The sequence below is a fragment of the Cyclopterus lumpus genome, chromosome 9 (genome assembly GCF_009769545.1).
Source record: "Cyclopterus lumpus isolate fCycLum1 chromosome 9, fCycLum1.pri, whole genome shotgun sequence".
Classification (NCBI taxonomy): domain Eukaryota; kingdom Metazoa; phylum Chordata; class Actinopteri; order Perciformes; family Cyclopteridae; genus Cyclopterus; species Cyclopterus lumpus.
In genome coordinates, this window is record NC_046974.1 from 8,427,671 (window position 1) to 8,447,120 (window position 19,450).

At 43.9% G+C, this 19,450-nt stretch overlaps 1 protein-coding gene across 1 annotated transcript; it reads left to right on the top strand.

Moving 5' to 3' along the window:
- The first annotated feature begins 11,628 nt into the window (after positions 1 to 11,628).
- znf703 (zinc finger protein 703) lies at positions 11,629 to 15,159 on the top strand. The gene is made up of 2 exons (XM_034540802.1): positions 11,629 to 12,317; positions 12,877 to 15,159. Exons 1-2 carry the CDS (start codon positions 12,054 to 12,056, stop codon positions 14,383 to 14,385), a joined length of 1,773 nt encoding a protein of 590 aa, XP_034396693.1. The 5' UTR covers positions 11,629 to 12,053; the 3' UTR covers positions 14,386 to 15,159.
- The last annotated feature ends 4,291 nt before the right edge of the window (positions 15,160 to 19,450 follow it).

Sequence of the window (19,450 nt, forward strand, 5' to 3'; positions counted from 1 at the left end):
AAGTTGAGCTGCAGTGTTTCATACATGTGATGTTTGAGTCAAGGGAAGGCTTGTGCACCCGTGCATTTATTATGTCACCTTCAAAGTTATCGTTTGTGATCTCAGGCATGACTGTTGAAGGAGTATCTATAAGACATGATTGATGTATTCTCCACAGTTACAACTCTCTCTTCCTTCCCCTTCCTCTGTCTTTCTCCCAGTTCCTCCAGTTGCAAACAAAGCATTACTTTGACTGACAGCTCCAATCATTCTACTGTGTTTGCTTGGCAAGTTCAAAATGTGACTGACACTCAGCTCATTGGATAAGGGGGATAGGGGGATGGGGGGGGGGGGGGGGGATGTCAGAAAGGGAGGGAAAAGGGGCAAGAAATTAAACAGAAAACAAAATCCTCCCTGCATGACAACTCCCCCCTCCTTCTGCCATCTTCAATCCCAGCCGCCTCCACTCCGTCTCTTCCTCTTCTCCATCCTTTTCCATCATCTTTCCATTCCTGTCATTCCTTTTTCCCCGCAAAATCCGTTTTGATAGCAAATCTCCATGGGCCCACCAAATGACAGATAATCCTTCACAGTTTTATCACTAAACCCTCTTCTTCTTATTTTGTCTCGCAGCGTGTACAGTACGTACAGCTGCCGTGTTTGCCGATACAATCTGCCAGCCATCACGAGCCGTGGCAGATCACACGGAAGAACGAAGGGAGCTCGCCTCCACAGCCACGGATAAATCATAATAATATTCCTTGTTTTGTATTCAAATGGTAGAACATTTACATGCGTTTAAGAACAGATGGTCACAGTCCTCCAGTTTTCTACATTTATTCAGCCTCCCATGTCTTCCTGGTTCTACTAAAATAAAGATACTCAAGTAGATCTATTTCGGATGTGTGAGATATTTGTACCACTATAAATTAATAAAGTTTGTGTAATTTTATATTGTGATAGAGTAATTTACCCAGCGCTCATTGTATTTCATGAGATCTAAAGTCAAAGTGAAATTTGAAGCATGGAAACGTTTGCTATTATTCCTAAAATGAATTTGTCTTTCCAATTTTATGTGATCTCATGAAAGGGCGTGTAAATAGCCCGCCACTTTAAGGGCATTTGAGCTTTTCGCATATCATTTCCCGCCACATTGTTAATGTGATAGTCGCGATTATGTTTATGCAACAAAACTACTTAGAAAAACATCGTGGTTAGACTTAAAACAAATACGTAGACAATGTAACATAAGTATGGAAAACACAAACACCAACAATATAGTCATTTGTTATTTTCTTATTATTTTCTTTTTTTAATTTCATCTTGACTTGTACTACATTTTAAAAGATGATGCCAAAATGAGTAACAACCAAAACACAATAGACGGTTCTTCTGAAACTATCAAACAGGCGTTCACAGTCGTGTGAGCGTGTGAACTGCCCCTATAATTTACCTCAAGTCAATTGTCTCTATTAAAAAATGGGAACATGTTTTCTACCATATCTATTTAATAACTGATCATTAGCAACTGTAACTTATTGTTGTCAGTCTCACGGCAAAGAGAGCGTGACAAGCCGGCCTGGCTGGATCATCAAAGGGAGCAAAGCCTCAAAGCACCACTGATGACAAATACGGGTGGTGAGAAAGTAAGGCGAAGAATTAACCAGATGATTTACTCCGGAAAGCTCTGCCTCCAATAATGGGTTGGCCTGAGGGATGACTCTGATCCAGCAGAGAGAGAGAAAGACGGAGAATAAAGACAGTATAGAGCCTCTATTCCTCTTCATTGTTTAGAACATTTACCTTCTGATGTTAAAATCCTCATCTGATGAAGAGGTAAATCCTGCCAGTCCTTTATTATGCCCTGGATATAAAGAAAGGTGAGCCTGAGAAATCATTCATGCACCTGCACAATATGTAATGCCCCCATCCTTCTCCCTTAGGGTCAAACAGGCAGTAAATCTCTGTGCAAAATAACTTCCTTTCAGCAGATCCACTTCATTCTTCTTATACAGATGATGTTGTAGGAGACAGAAAGGATGTCTAGATGCACGAAACAATAAAAGGAAGAGAAAGAGAAATGAAGTGGAGGTGCAGAGAGGATCGATGTATAGAAATGAAAAGGCAGAGGAGGCTGGAAACAAAGTTGAGAACACGAAAGAAGGATGAAAGGTTGTGTGAAGTGCAAAGAAAAATGAAGGTTTTTTGTTCATTATAATGCTCTGACACACTGACTTCTCAACTTCATAGAGGTATTAAATAATGATCAGAAAGAAGGATATTTGTTTGATCTTCGTGGCATTGTGAGTGTAAATACAGTATGGGGATGCTTTTTAGTGTGTGTGCGTTGTGCAAGTGTTGTGTTGGATTTGCAGGAAAACGTGATTAATGTTGTGTAACTTCGGTCTTCTAAAAGGCTTTGGATTTTACACCACAATAATTCTCCTTGGGCTCAGCTTAAATAAATGATATGCCTGTTGCGAGTGTCCAGAATAGCTTTTATTAGGCTGATTGAAACCGGGCAGCGACTACACTTGACATCTTTATTTGGTCTTTGGAGACCCAACTCCAAAGATGAGATATTGTGAGATAATGTTACATTAAGTCAAGACAAGGCTGTAGTTCTTCTGTGACTACATTTATTGAAAGTAATCATGTATTTTAAACAAATACAATAAAAAACATGCTGTTTAATCCATTCTTTACACTTATTTGCTTACCCAATGTGGTGACAAGGTCATAGCTGCAGCCCTGGAGCTGCCAGGGACTCGATGCCTTTGCTAAGGGGTACTTTAGCAGAGGGTATGTTTGCTGACTCCCGGGCCTTGACCTTGGATCCTCCTGTTCAAGGGCAGATTCTCCCTACTTTCCACAGATACAATACAACAAATCACTTCCTTGGGTTCTTGTCACAGTTGGACAAGGAAGAGTTTACTAGAAAATCCTTCAATGTTTTCAAGAGGGTGGGCTTTCTGTTTGTGTGTGTGTGAAGGAACGAGGTCTGTGTTTCTCATTATGTTTCGTGTAATAAGCAGTGATTAATTCACTGCAGCCTGCTCTCCAGGTACACACACACATACACACACACACACACACACACACACACACACACAGGAAGAGGTCACATAAAAATGAGAACACATAATGTAGCCTACCTTATAAGGTCAAGTCAAAATAAAGTAACTTGCTGTTGAAACAACAAACGGGTAAAAGCACTGATGCCGTATTTGCACCAGCCTTGTTTAGTCCAGCTAAACTGAACCCTGGAGTGTTTACTTCTTTGTGTGGTTTGTTTGTGTTGGTGGGAACACCGGAATCAAACTCTGGTGGGACCAAATAACTGATCTCTGGTCCGCCTCAAAGAACAAGTGAACTCTGGAGCAGTTCATTACTGGTGTGAACGTCAAAATGTTGGCTCTTCCTGTTTGGGTGACTGGACAGCGAGAAGCCTATTGCGCATTTGCTACCTCTGAATTTCATAAATACTGTTTATCAGTCGACAAATGAGACAATTATGAGCTCGCTAGCGCACCCTCTCTTCGCCTCACGCCCCACTCAATTTGGCTCAATTTAGCTCAATTTGGCTCAACTTTGGCTGTGTGTTAACCAGTGTAGCATGACAGCATGGTGGAATTAGCTAGCTAACCAGCCTGCCTCTACATTTGTTAAATTAAACAATTTAGCTTAATCCACACACTCTTGTCAAAGCTTTCGAAAGTCGAGGCAACTGTTGATTTGTATAAGGGGCCAACCGTATGACGAATAATCATTTCCATCAAATTATGTTTACAATTTCTGGACCATTTGAGTTTTGTCTAAAGTGTGACCCCGCCCCAAGATAAACATGGTCACGTCCACGCATATATGCTATATACTGTATGCTATGCTGTATAGCCTGTATATACCAGCAGTCTCCAACATGCTTGCTACCCGTTTCTGAGTGACATAAAGTAATTTTCCTAAACAAATTCACAGACAACACACTCCCTTCTTAAACAAAATTAATAATACCAGCTGTCAGTTTCAACTGACAGCTGGTATTATTAATTTAGCTTTTGGTCACTTTTGTTTTGTAAAATTAGCTCACAGAGAAAAAAAGGTATGAGTAGAACTTAAGTAGAACACCCCAGGTATAAGTAGATATATGCATAAATGCATACACGTACAACATGGCAGTCTAAGATAAAAGATAGAAGATAGGTTAACATGTACACTTACACTATGTTACTTTCTGGAGGCATACCTATACATCTGATAAAAGGACATGTGCATGTATACATTTGACTCCTGTCCGTCATGTTCCCCCTGACTCAAAAGACAGACAGTCTGTCAAGAGAAGAATTCTTCCCTCCAGGCCGGCTGAATGAACGACCCGCCAGTCCATGGACTTGGTTTTAACAGCAGCTTGCACAAACACTGTGAATTTACAGCTGGGAACTGCTCACTGAAAAGAACTTCACATTTGCCAAAGCCATAAGTCCAGTCAGCGGTCTCTCACTCTAACTGTGTCTCCATTTTGTTGTCTCAGACTCCGTCAATAGATAAGTGACTCTCTCTTTTTCTCTCTCTCACAGAAGTGTTTAACCTGCATAATGCTAATCCATCTGATGTGGTAATTATTGAGGCTGATCACAAGAGTCTCTAACACGGCTAAATGTTGATGCTAAAAATCAACTGTTAGCCACACTAGCGGCTTAGCTTTAGTGATGGCAAAGTTGGTTGGTGCGCCACTTTGGTCCAGACAGAAATATCTAAGCAACTATTGGATGATTTGCCATGAAATTCTTTAACATCCCTACTGGAGTAGCCCATGTAGACTTTTCATATAATAAATTAGCCTTTAGATATCGTAGTCCCCCACAACAAGAACAACACTTTCAATCACCCCTGACTAAACTAACTTACTAAAAGATGGGATAAAAAGTCAAATACATTTTTAATTCCATTATCATTTAAACTGCCTCCATGGGAGATCTGAATGTTCTCCTTCTATCCCCAACGTATCTCGGTTTTCCTACTTCATGACCATCGATGGTGAATAGAAAGAAGAAAAAAAACTAATCTCTCTGAAAGACTCACATTTTGTGATAAAAGACTCAAGTCAGAGTTTTCCCTTTGAGAAAGCCTATGTTTGAACCACAGAAACCACAATTTAACTCAACAGAGCCAAGCAACAGTTTGGGCTCCAATGTGTTAAAGGAGTTTCTCTGTCTTACCTCCTTGCTGGCAGCTGGAGGTACTCAGCACTGACTCTAACATGGAGCTTTGAAATAGCAATCAATGCCTTTATACTGCAGGGAGGGCTCGTAAAAGTGTCGTTGAGAAGAATATATGATGTCGTATTTCACCCTCCCCTCCCTATTTTTAAACACTGAGTTATGGCAGCAGAAATGTGTACCCATTAAAGGTGATATGATGTATTTTCTGCCTTGTTCAGAGACTCATTCATCACCATGGACCAAAATTAAAACTGCACTTACTCTTTCACCCCTTCCTCTCCCATCTTCCCTCCACTCTTCACCCCGACGCCGTTCTTGTACGCTGTCTTGAGTAATTTACGATGCACCGGTAGTGCAACCTTCTGGCAGGAACTGCAAGAGCAGCTTGCTCTTTCTCCTGGCAACCAAATAACCTTTTATAAAAGACCCAACTTGGCCAAGTCATCTGCTGCTGCACATTAAGACGGGACAGAGCTTGACATGTGCACACAATCCTTAACACTCTTCTTTCTTGGGGTCAGAGTGCTGATATAGGGAAGCAAAGAAAGGCCATAGTAATTAACATTTTACTAATACATTTGGGATATGAAATTCAAAATGTTATGACTTTTCTTGCAGGTTCCAGTCGGACATGTCAAGTTCCTTACCTTTCTTGGATCAAAAGACTGATAGAATGTGTTCTGGCAGGCGAAAACTAAATCATTGATCAATAAAAGTATTAATATCGATTGGATTATTAACATATATTCACAATAGCGGGGCACCACCATGAGACCAGGATCCAATAATGCGAGAAATAAAGAAAAATGGCACCTGTGATCTTGTAAGTGATCACACCACAAAAGATGTAACAATGGCGGAGAAGAGAGATGACGTAATCTCATATGTGATTACGAAAATGGTGAGGCCAAGAATATTTAATGAAGCAATGAGTCACACAAAGCATAACAACACAGCCTATACGTGTGAGTATGTGTGCGTGTGTGTGTGCGTTAGTTTAAACAAGCCTGAAGACTCAAGTTTGAATTTTCATCTTGAATTTCAATGACTGAATTTCACTAGTTGTGTCTCAGCTCAAGTTGAGTGTCTTTTTACTTGTAAAATGGCCTAATTGAAAATGACTATTTGAACAACAAACACATTTCTAAAACTTGATTTTGAGTTTTGTTGGGAATTGCAACACATAAGAGACACAACTATTTAAGTGGTATTTGCAGAAGTTGATTTGAAGTACGTTATTTGAAAGGTCCTTGCAGCCTTCCTTTGCTTCCAAACTGGGAATATACCAACACATCTGTGTTAGGTTATGTTGAATAACAAATTACACAGAAGCTGATGTATTCCATTACTGTCTGCTCATTTGGATATGTGTGCAATATTTGCTTCTTTATATGCTTTCATTGCCATCTACTCTATTCCAACCTCCCCTTTAACTGGCACTCCATCAAGTAAAGCTGAAATAAATCAAGAAGCTGCAATTATTACTACTATTCCAGAACAGAGTTGATGCTACTGCTATGTATTGTAGTCACCAGAAGGAGTATATGTGTGTGTGTGTGTGTGTGTGTGTGTGTGTGTGTGTGTGTGTGTGTGTGTGTGTGTGTGTGCGTGTTGGCTACTGTTGCATTCTGCTCCCAGTGTCTGCCGACAGAGGATTAATCTCCCCAGCTGAGGCAGTAGCTAAGGTCAGCAAGGGAAATATTTCATAAGTGTCAGCTTGGCCCGTAGCCCTCAACGCAGAGTTCGAAATGAGAATGCACGGTCGCATAACAAACGACCATGTGTGACTTTGCGAGGCATGTAGGGGTGGGGGGAGGTCGTGATATATGGCAGTGCTTCACTTTCATGTATTCATCTGAGCCGGTGAATTACTGCCAGGGACACGCACGGTGCTTTGTCACCACAAGGACCCTGTTGAGACAAATATTTTGGCCACACGAGGTCTTGTCTGGAATGCGTTTTCCATTACCGCCTGCTCTCCAACTTTTATTTATTTAAGGAGAATCCATGAAAGTTATTCCCAAATTCTGATTCAATTCTGATTCAATAAAAAAAGTTTGTTATATAAAAACAAAAAAAACACTGCATGTGTGGTTTTCCATTAGGCTTACATTGACTTTCCCCTGCATGTAATACTCACTGTTGCAGGTTTCTCTGTGACCTAGGGTTGGCTGACTCATGCAGAGAGATTAATGGCTTGGGCGGGCCGCTTCAATAACTGTTTGTTTGATGTGTCGAGCCTGAAGGGCGCTGATTTACTTACACATTTATAGGCTTTTAATTGAGCCACGCCATCCCTTGTCACATCAAAGTGGTGGCAGCTGACATGACTCGGCCTCACTGCGGGTTGCGATGATTGACATGCACCGCTGAGCCCCGCCCGTTCCATCCTTCATCATCACCCTCGGCTATGTTTGGCTGGAACTTTGCAGCTACTGCAACCTCCAGTAACTCCATGTTGTTCATCGGGTCATAAATGCCACAGAGTCTTTCTCAGTGAGGCTGCGTTTGAGTAGCTAGATTAAGCAACTTGCAAACTTTTGGTAAAAAATGTCTTGTGGTTTGGATTTCATGACTAAAGTTGTTTCATAGAAAGAAAGAATGAATGTGTTTTCCCAGCAGCCTCCCCCTCAACAAAGGTTGGTGATGAAGACACTTTCAGGTGACTCTGCAGGAAGCAGCACCGACGTTAACAAGCGTGAGGAATTTGTGGTGGGAATATTTTCTTTGCTTGTTGTCGTTCCTTTTACCAGACCCGTCACGGCCTCGGCTCGTGAATACCTTGATTGTGCTACTATCAAAATGACCCCCCTCCGTCATCAGACCGATGAAAAAAAAAAAAAAACATCTTTTGATGTCATCTGAAATTTCACACAACAATGTAGGACGATCTGATTTGAGGCAGGCGCTGTCTGGCAGAGCAGGCTCCTGATCCCTCCTCCTCCACGCTCCGTGCACATGATAACTTCTCCGTGCGTAGGACAATAGCGGCTTTTGTTTCCGAGCGTGGAGGGGGGGACGACTTGAGGTTGCACGGGTGTGGGTGGTGTGTAGCCTACGTGCCTGTCTGCGAATGCGTTTCAGGTGTAGCGAGGACGACAAGGTGGAACCCTGCGCGGTGTAGGTTTCGGAAATAAAAGTGCCAATCTGAGAACAGAGAGGGAAGCCTATTATCCCGGTGTGATTATAATGCAGACAGATAGACGACAGGTAGGCAGAGTGGATAAGAGCGTTAGCTTGCGAGACGTGATGAGCTGACAAGAGAGACAATCTCCCTCCTAAACTGGAGAGATAAGGTTGTCAACCGCAGCTCTGACTTTAACACACACACACACACAAACACACAAATATGCCGTGTAGACAGTCAGATAGGTGATACTGCATAAGAACTACCCAAACACACACGTTTAAGATGGCATCTTGCACAGTACGGTCTGTCTCTTTGTGTTTGCGTGCACGGTGTACATTTTGTCGCATGAGCGCATGCACATTCAGCTGTGAAAGGATTAGTATGACTATGCCTAAGACAGAGGGAGAGGTAGAGGCAACCACAGAAAGATAAACGAGGAAGTGTGAATACATCAAGTACACTGTGTGGATATTGTTTGTGGACCTTTCAGCTCAAGGAAATCCTTGTTTCAACATTTTGTCCCGGCTGGAATGTGGCCTGCGAGGCTCTTTTTAAGTGTTTGGGTCTAAATGCCATGTCTGCTACACCCCATGAAACTGTCTTAATCCACTTTTTTTCCCTTGGTTTTATTACTGCTGGAGAAAACACTTGGGGTAGAGCAGAGCCCCAGCCTCAGGCCTCTATTCCCATTCCACACACCCCATAAGTCAGTCACAGATAATTAAATAGGAGTTATTTACACTTGTTTTCCCTCCTCTGCCTCTCTGGCGCTTTTATCATTTCTCTCCCCATCTCTTTGTACAGTACTACACTCAGCCAGACCTTGTCAAAATCTGGCTGACACCAGTGAAGGCCTGTAGAACTTGAAAATAAAAAAAGAAACAAGACTCTCATGAGCTCACATCAATGTCAGCCCCCCATTAAACAATCACACGGAGCATCTACACAACGCTAATCCCCGTGTGTGCAACAAAACACCTCAGCACTTCCAAACAGAGCAGGAGACAAACGAGCAGACAAGGATTTGCTTGAGCCAGGTTTGAAGAATTCAGCTGCCTAATGTCAGCGTTATATATTTACTCTGGAGTCAGGCAAACAGCAGCCTTTCAACACAGGGATGAATTAGGCCCTGCCACAGAGCTATGGCGTCCATTACAGGCCTCAGTGGCTCTATAAATCACAGGATCGCAGGGGCATGTGGGGTCCGCTCCTCCTCACTCCTCCTCGGGCCCTATCAGGCTCATCCTGGGGGTTTTGTTTGGCTGCTGTTTCAGTCAAAACCACTGCTATGACACAGCCATGGAAAGGCATGGAAATGCCCCGAGGGCCAGCGGGACCTGGACATGCTGAGAAGCCTCTTTAACGGGAAAGCTGCCCTCTTAAAATATCTACAACAGGAAACAGCCATCAGTCATCGACACGCCAAAACAGCTGTTACCAGCCTACATCAAGGGGGCACATGAAAGGAGTTGCTCCCTGTTGTTTGAGCCCTCCCTTGTTTCATTCTCTCGCTGCCTTTGTCTGGCTTTTACCAATGCCCTCCGCTTTGGTCTCCTTTTATACGCCCCCCTCTTCCTTATTCAACTCCACCCACACTGCAGCGACTTACCCACTCGCCCTTTTAACAAGTGGATGACTGTACGATAAACAAGGGCGCTATCGGAAACTGCGCAACTTAACTAGCGGCCTGAGTTGGAAAGAAATGTTTGAAATCTCTTTTAAGCTCTCGGGGTTACCTTTAAATCTTGCAGTGAGAAAGCAGTTGTTATGCGTCACCTGTTTATGTGTGTCGGCCCGAGGTGGTGACTGACAGTTTTAAACAAACAGCCGGATTCAAAAGAAGAGTGTACGGCACTTAGCCCGGCGGCGTGCACGCCTGCGTTCGCATATTCTCGGATCTCTGCAGGTCATTGCAGCGTGAGTGTGAGTGCGTAGGCGATGAGGGACGACTAAGCCTAATGATGACAGGTCAAACAGTGACGCCGTTGAGTGAAGCTGAGGGGACTTCATCCTCCTCTCAGCTGCAGATAAATGGCGGCAGCCTTTATGATCAAGGAGCAGGCTGGCGGCAGAACGGTTTGATAAGGCCAGCCTGTGTTGTGAAATGTTAAACAAGTTTAGCTATTAAACCTCAGAAGAAAGCCTTGTTCTGATCTCTCAAGCCAATAATCAATGATCCACGACTCCACTTTAAACAGACATTACATTACATGTCATTTACCTGACGCTTTTATCCAAAGCGACTTACAATAAGTGCATTAAACCATGAGTCCAAACTCAGAACAACAAGAATCAAGCAAGTACAATTTATTCAATAGCGTCAAACTACATAGTACTATCCGTAAGTGCCATTTAAGTGCTACTAAAGTGCCAAACTACAAAGTGCTATCAGTAAGAGACATTAAAGTGCTACTACGGCTCTACCTTCCCTATTCAAGGTATAGTCGAAAAAGATGTGTTTTTAGTTTGCGACGGAAGATGTAGAGACTTTCTGCTGTCCTGATGTCAATGGGGAGCTCGTTCCACCAATGAGGAGCCAGCACAGCAAACAGTCGTGATTTTGTTGAGTGTTTAGCTCGAAGTGAAGGAGCTACAAGCCGATTGGCAGAAGCCGAGCGAAGTGAACGAGACAGTGTTGTAATATCTCTGATTATGGATTGGGTAGTTCAAGTCAAGCCAGAGGAGTTACAACCAGGATGGAAATCCCCGTTAGTATCACCTTGTTGTACTTTATGGGAAGTTAAATTAAGTTACTGGGCAACCAAGTCTATTTGTTTCCTACGCTTTGTTCTTCTGTACAAGCTGACATTCACTGTCACAGTAAAACAATTAAATTGTGTCAATTGGTTTTAATTTGGACACATGTATTCAGTCCCAGTAGCAGCCACAATTAAATCCAATAAACTAGTAATTAACATACAAGAAAGGATATTTACATTTTATTTAATGCACCTATTTTCAAGAAGGAAGTGGAGACAGACAGTTAATTCTCCATAGTTGAGGCTTACTGGGGTTAATCGTATTTTATCACACTGTGTATAATGTCACATCCATGATACAGTATTTATATTCGGCAGGTTTAGTTTGCATATGGCTTATGGAGGTCACTGACACAGATTTCCACCCATAGGCCACATTACTGCCTGGTTATGAGGGTGAGGCCAAAACACAAACCACGCCTCGTCACATTACCCCGCCCCTGCTTATGCATGCAGACACTTGTGATTGGACGGCGGCACATCGCTTTGAAATCCCTCCCCCCACGTCGTTAGTATGTGGAAGAAGTGAGGTACTGTGAGAGAGACTGCTGCAGAGGGACAGAGATACACACGGAGGAGGATCGTCACACACACACCAACCTCTGCGGGGATATTCCTTCTACTTGCACTCCGTATTTTGATGAGCAGTGACGACCTATGGTGTTTTGTTTTTTCTCTTTTCTGGCTCGATTCTTTCTTTTGCAACACTGGATGAAGGGATATTCAGGAATAATTAGCGGGTGATATTGAAGAGCCCGATAGAGGATGACATTTGGGTAATTTGTTCCTCTTTAGAGACAGCTTGGGTCCGACGCGGAGGACGCGCACTGCGCAGCTACATATCCTTCCGGATTACTGCACTCTCGTCTATTTAATTTACCAACATGAAAGGTGCTTGTAAATGATCTTCAACCCAGCTGCGTCCCCTCGTTACATGCCGTCATCCCTCCACGAGCCCCGATCCAGATGAGAGATCCCCCCGGTGGACCTGAACCGCTTTTACGCAGACAGTCCCCGGAGCGCAGCGTCGCCGACGCCAGCGGTGATCGTCACCGGACAGGAGCGGAGAGAGCGTCCGTTTCCATCCACACTTCTTGTCCTCCAACGGATCCATTGCGTCAGGCTAAAAGGCTTCCTATCCGGATCGTAAAGATGTTGACGGCGCACAGCGGCCACTTGCTGCACCCGGAGTATCTCCAGCCACTCACATCCGCGCCAGTCAGCATTGAAGTAAGTTAATAAAATGTAATTGAATTTGTGTCCAAATACTGTATCATCTGACGTCGTTTTTCTTCATTTATATTAATCAGCTAATATAACTCCACGGCGTGGGTTGAGTGAAAAATACCAGCATATGCGCCATTTTACGCACAGCTTTTTGTTGGCAAGCACAAGAGTTCCAAATGTAAATTATTGCAGATAATAAACCCTTTAAAAAGTAATATTACCTGTTCATTTGACCGATATATTATAATGAAATCTTCTCTTTTTTAATGTTTTCTTTCTTCTTTTTTATCTTTCTTTTTTCTTCTTCTTAAACTTAAACTTTGCATCCTGTGACATCCTTTGTTCACATCAGATATACATTCACAATTCAGGGCAGATGTGGAGTTTTCTTGTTTATATACAAAGTACACTGTTTGGCCGGTTAAATATGTAATCAGAATATAATTTTAATGATTGCACATTTTAAATTACAATAGAGTTGATATGTCTTAAGATGCTTTAATTAAATCAAAGTGTAAACAAACATGTGTTCACCGTCTTGCTCTCTTTTTTTCCTTCTCAGCTGGATGCCAAGAAGAGTCCTTTGGCTCTGCTGGCCCAGACCTGCTCTCAAATTGGCAAACCAGATCCCCCCTCCTCTTCCAAGCTGGCCTCCCTCTCCTCAGGCAGTCTGGGAGACAAGGAATCGTCAAGCCGATCCTCCAAGTCTGGAGACCAGCACCAGTCCCTGGAAGACAAGTCCAGCTTCAAGCCTTACTCCAAGTCATCAGGCGACTCTCGTAAGGACATTCCTGGGACAAAGGGAACTTCAGATAAAGCAGCTTTCAGGGTGCCAAATGGAAGCTCCAGCAGTGGCACTGCTTCATGTCCATCCTTTCCTCCCCATTCCCAGTCACCCAGCTCCAGCCCTCCTCCCTTGCACACTCAGAGCCAGACCCACAGACAAAGCCATTCCCCCTCCACGCAGCCCTTGTCACACTCCCAGGCCTCGCACATGGACAGCAAAACTGGGAGCTCCGAGCAGTCCAGCTTGGACAGTAATAATAACAGCGCTGGCAAAAAAGACTCAGATGCAGCTAAGTCAGGGATGGATGGGGCTCAGTTAGCCAACTCCAGCCACATACGGGCCAGCGCCAACTCCAGCAATGCCAGCTCTGCCAGCAGCCCGCGGCCAGAGAGCAAGGCCGACCCACAGGTCTCCTCACAGACTGGTTTGGGCTCCGGGCACATTGCCCCCGTCTCCCCTTTTAAACCAGGACATTCTGTCTTCCCTTTGCCTCCCGCTGCCATGGGCTACCACGGCTCCATAGTGGGGGCCTACGCTGGCTACCCCTCCCAGTTTGTTCCTGGATTGGATCACACCAAGTCTAGTTTGGGGTTAGGACTTCCTGGGAAGCACCCCAGCTCCAGCCCGCTCACTGGAGCCTCACCTCCATCCCTGATGCAGGGCTTATGTCGGGACCCGTATTGTCTGACTTACCACAATGCACCCCACCTAGGAGGAAGTAACTGCTCCACCTGCGTCCACGATCCCTCCAGCCTCAAGTCTGGTTTCCCTCTGGTTTACCCCTCCCACCACCTCCATTCCCTGCACCCCAGCTCCTTGTCTTCCACCACCGCCCCCACCCTGTCCCACCCCCTCTACACCTACGGTTTCATGCTCCCCAACGAACCACAGCCTCACGCCTGTAACTGGGTGTCTGTTGGTGGTCCCTGTGACAAACGGTTTGCCACGTCAGAGGAGCTACTAGCCCACTTGCGTACCCACACAGCCCTGCATGGTATGATGGACAGCAAGCTGCTGTCAGCCTACCCCTCATCAGTTTCATCGACAGCCTCTTGTCACCTCCACCTGCCCCCACACAGCAGCCAGGGTAGCCTGCCCAGCTCCTTCTCCCTCAGAGGCTCTCCTGGCTTGGGCCTGGCTCGCTACCACCCCTACAGCAAATCCCACCTGCAAGGAGCACCAGGACTTCCTATGACCAGCCTCCCCTCCGCCTCAGCCTATTACTCCCCCTATGCCCTCTACAGTCAACGACTGGGCTCGGCCTCAGCCCTTGGATACCAGTGATATCAGAAATAGTGTTGGCGCCCACAGACTGCAGGCACCAGCTTGGACTCTCCAGAGGGTCTCCGAAGATGGATTCTTGAGATCGGGGTCATAACCAGTACAGGGCTTCGTGCCTGATGGCCTGCCTGTCAGGAATACCACCTGTTAGCCTCAGGATTGTGACTGGCGCTCCGAAGGCACAAGACCCCGTGATGGATTGGCTGTAGAACCAACAGACTTTAGTGATTTAAAGACACCAGAGCTGGAAAATAATGGAATTGTGGGAACAGTCTTGATTTTGTTTTTTATTTAGTTTTTCTCTAAATCTGTCTCCCAGAACTGAAAGTCTGTATTTATTTTTCACTCAAGCGCTTGGTATTCAACTCTGCGGGTTGGGAGGGGGGGGGGATCCGAATAAATTGTTCTGAAATATTCTAACTGAAAGAGAATGATATAAGTATAGTACCATTCTGCCTATCATACACTCTAAAAATAAAAACCTTGCACCACGATGAAGATGGACTGTGAAGCTTTATTCTGGGAACCTCTTTTCATCTTCTGTCCTTTCTTGTGTTATTTTTTTTCTGCATCTTATTCAGACTTATTTTTATTTGTAAATATGCAAAGATGTAATATTTTTTTCAAGCTTACTTGGTGGCAAGTTGGGGTCACCGACGCAAATGGTACAAAGATTAGAAAAGACGACATAAATAAAAACAATTAATGGTGGCTGTGCTATCCAACCAACAATAAAAGGTCTTATTTTGTTAAATAAATGATACATGATTGCATTTCACCTTGTTTTCTTCCTTATTGTTTGCTTTAAATAGTACCATGAAGTAGCTTTTTTGTCAAAGCGTTAGAGGATGGAGTAAATCTCACCTTCACTTATCTAGGTCTATCTATCATTACGGCTGTTATAGCCACGCTATATGTGGCTGTGAGTAATAATTCATGTCTCATATCAGTTGACAGGGCTGTCCCAAAGAAGGCAGGGTGGGTCACATTAACCCTGTTAGCTAGCCTCCGAGGACCTCCATCCCTCCTCCACTCGCCATAACCCACATTGCTTTTGTTGTTGGGAGTGCAGCTTTTAATTGCTGATTCTTGTTTTTGAGGCCTGAAAAAAGCCTCCTCAGCAGAGTGGCTGGCTGTGTGGAGTGGCCACCGGGTCACTGGGACTTCAATAATGACCTGAGGGAGGTGTCGACCCAGGATCCCCTCCCGGTCTGACGGATTGGTCTGCAGCACAAAGGCCAAGGCTGACAATGGGAGGCGGTTAATAGAGAAATATTCATCAAAGTCTTGACATCTCCCCTGAGGAGAGCGGGCTCTCTTACAGGAACCACAAACATGGAGGCCTCCCGTCCTGATGAGAAGAGCCATTTTCTTGCTGCTCTCTGCTGCGCTGTGGTTTAACTGAAGTCAGCGTTCTCGACTCAGAGCAGTTAGAGACTAATTCGAGGAGAAGGAGTCGGTCTATCTCAAAGCCACACCGGTGCCATTAGAGCATTTCGGCCTCGATAATGTTCCTGTGTCTCCACTCTATCTGGCTGTCAGGAGGTGGCACAGAGCGAAGAGGCTGCAGTCTCGGAGGCGGCTATTGACCCCGACTCCCAGACTCCTCTACTCTCGCGGTTCATTAGCACTCCAGACAGGGGAAAGGCGAGCACAGGTGTCACTTGACAGGACCATTAACAAAATGGATGACCCTCCTAAACCACATCCAGCCCCTTCCACACCAGCAAGGTCACGGCGCCCTGATCACCACTCCGTGTAGCTCTTCGGGACGATACATTTATATTTCTTCTTAGGAAACCGGAGCCATTCACTTCTCTGGAACAGGACAGACTTGCTTTGTTAATATTATTCTTTTATGATCGAGTTTATAAAGTAGTTTAGATAAAATAGGTCAAGGATATTCTGGTTTTTAATGCTGTATTGCACATATTTCTGTTTAACTTGAGTTGTGCCACTAGAGATTCACTGGATTGTGTTGCCCCCTAAAGTTGTGTTGGTGAAGTACAGGTGAAATCTGTGTGAGAAGGGCAGATACCTCTCTTACACAAAGGGTGACAAATACATCTTACAAACTGTAGATAGAGAACCGGTTACATTCACTTGAATCTGAAGATGATTCACACTGGAGGTCACGCAGAGGGGAGAACCTTCAATCTTGTCGGGGAGGAGGAATTAATTCCACCGTTGCCAGTTTACACTCGTTCATCAAATGCCTCACTATTCTCCCTTTCCCCGCGCTCATCAATCTCCAACATCTATCTTCCTCCCCTACAGACACACACACACACACACACACACACACACACACACACACACACACACACACACACACACACACGCTCACGCAGCTGAGTCAACACCCACACACTACATTTATGTCGCCCATGTGTGAGGCTGTGTGTGTGCAAGTATGTGTATGCAGCCCCAATCCTTTGTCCGTGAACGGTGGCACATGTGAGGCTGAGAGCCTTACGTTATAACATTTTCCAGTTTTAAATAAGTTTTAATTATAAGGGACATTTCGGGAGACTTAAAATCCCCAAATTGTCATCCATTTGTTAAAATTAGTTACTATTATCATCTCAAAACATTTCTGTCTGACACTGTGGGTAAAAATTACAAAAATACAATGCAAATGTCACGCAGCAAAAATATAACATTTCTCGAAAGTTATTTTGCTTTTTCTCACACAAATAGAAAGATATTCCATCGGCACAAAATGACATGGTGTACATCCTCCCCCACTTCAGGGGTTTTGTTTAAATACATCTAAATAAACAAAGAGCAGAAAGTGGAATTTCTCTTGTCACAAGTAATATTGTTCACCTCATAATTATTCAAAGGAAGAGTTTTACATTTTGGCAAATATTCAAATCAGCTTTGTTGCCAAAAGCTTCAATGGACCTTTATGTTACGTTCTTCTCAACTAACACAACATGTATGGTCAGCAAGAGCAAAAACTATTTTTCCGTCCTACGCTTCTTTTTTGGTTTTCTATAGTTGTAGATAATCCACACACGTGTCATGTGACTCGTTAGTCACTCAGTAGCAATGTGAGTTGTTGTCAGTTAACATCCACCACCTTCTTTTTCTAAAACCGGTGTTTTTTTTTTGCCTAAACCTAAACTTCCAGTGATGAAAGAAGTTACTTTAAAATAAAAAAGCCACTATGACTGGAGGCAAAGTTGCATACTATGCACTACATACTCTATATGAGTAATATCATTCAACATATATGAAGAAACAGTAGTACTTATCACATACAGACACAATGCACTGTAATTACCACTTCCTGACGTCTGAATGTGCCGGTTGGAGGCACGTAACCATAGTAACCTGTGCCAAACTCATGTGACCAAACCACATTGCATTGTGGGATATTAATGCAGTCGTAGTTTTAGCATACTGTAATATTTCCACAAATAGCATGCAATGCTCATACTATTGCTTTTCTACTATAGTGTCATGTATATATACAAATCAAATTCCTTCTTCCAGCTTTAAAGCTAACAATTTAACAGTTAGAGGTAAAGCAGTTATGGATAATGTTGGTTGTGGGCTGGTGGCAATAGTAACAATAGCAAAAGTTTGTGAATGATAGTGGTAATCAGACAAGGAGTAGTAGTATCAGTAGACATGGTGATGGTGATGGAGGGGACTAATATTTTCCCCTCTGTGCGTCAGTGCAGAGACGGTGCAGAGTGCCACTGTGAGGTCCTGAGCAGCCGGCTGACAGGCCCGGTGATTAATGACGACAGGGTGTGGAGCTGCTCTTCAATTAGACGCCAGCTCTACCCCGGCTCACCATTCCTGGTGACAGCTAGGACAGAGAGAGAGAGGGGGAGAGAGAGAGAGAGAGAGAGAGAGAGAGAGAGAGAGAGAGAGAGTAGAGAAGTCTTTCTCTCCCTCTCTCTCTCTGTGTCTCCAGAACAAAACATTAACCTCAACTCCATGACTACCACCTCTATGTTTAACATCGGGACACAATACAGAGCCCTCGGCATCCAACAGTGACCGCAGTGTTAAAGCAACCCAGATGGCGTGAACACATCCCTCATCAGGGCCTGTCACACAACCTCTGCTTTATTTCTCCACATAAACTCTGTGACTGACTATTTTACATGCCTGCTTCAACTCCTCATCTCATTCACGGCTGTAGTCAGCCATGGTGCAATGCTCGCTGTGAAATAACAGACTTGCAGGTCGTCATGAAGGTTGTGTGCTGGTTCGGACCAACTTCCCCCCACAATTACAAATAGCCTGCAATAATGTTCTCTTGATTAGAGGAATAATAACATGATAATCAGAACTGGTCCTCCAAGCTTGCAAACTGTTGTTCCTACTTTCTGTCGGAGAAGGAATTAAATGAGTGTAGACGATACCCAGTGTGTATAGGGAAGATAGACAAGTCGATTCAGATTACTAGCCCAGATGACATTTCCCAATTAAATGCATCATAACTGTTCAGTAAAAGAGGGTAAGAAACCACCTTTGAACTTACCACATCAAGTGTCTTGTTCTCAGCACTGTTGTTCTCCTGTGATTTGAAAAGCAAGAGCGGTGAGTGTCTACTGGCTGACGGAGAACACCATGAGGCCCCTCCAGTGTTACGGTGGGTTAACATATTACATTGTAGAAGCACAACAATTTATTTCACCTAAAATAAATAGTTAAACATTTTGGGATAGTTCGCTGAGAATACTCATAATTATCTATCAAATATGAAGCTACAGCCAACAGCTGGTTAGCTTGTAGCTTAGCATAACGAGTTGGAATAGGACGATACAACTAGCTTAGGTCTGCCAAACGATAACCAACAGCCCCTCTTATTTGTTAGATCCATACAAAAAACAAACAGTTTCCCCGTTTCCAGTCTTTACTCTAAGATAAGCTAAGCTAAGCTAACTGGATCCTGTAGTTTCTTATTAAAAGAACGGATATTAGAGTAGAATCAATCTTCTCATCTCGTCAAGAAAGCGCATTGTCCAACATTTGAATGAACTATTTCTTCAACTTGATGTCAGCAAATTTAAGTTCAGGTGTCACTAAATATAACATTTTACAC

Coding starts and splice junctions, on each gene's coding strand:
- znf703 (XM_034540802.1), top strand. CDS start 12,054: ATGAGAGATCCCCCCGGTGGACCTGAACCGCTTTTACGCAGACAGTCC. Junction 12,318..12,876: donor CCGCGCCAGTCAGCATTGAA/GTAAGTTAATAA, acceptor TTTCCTTCTCAG/CTGGATGCCAAGAAGAGTCC.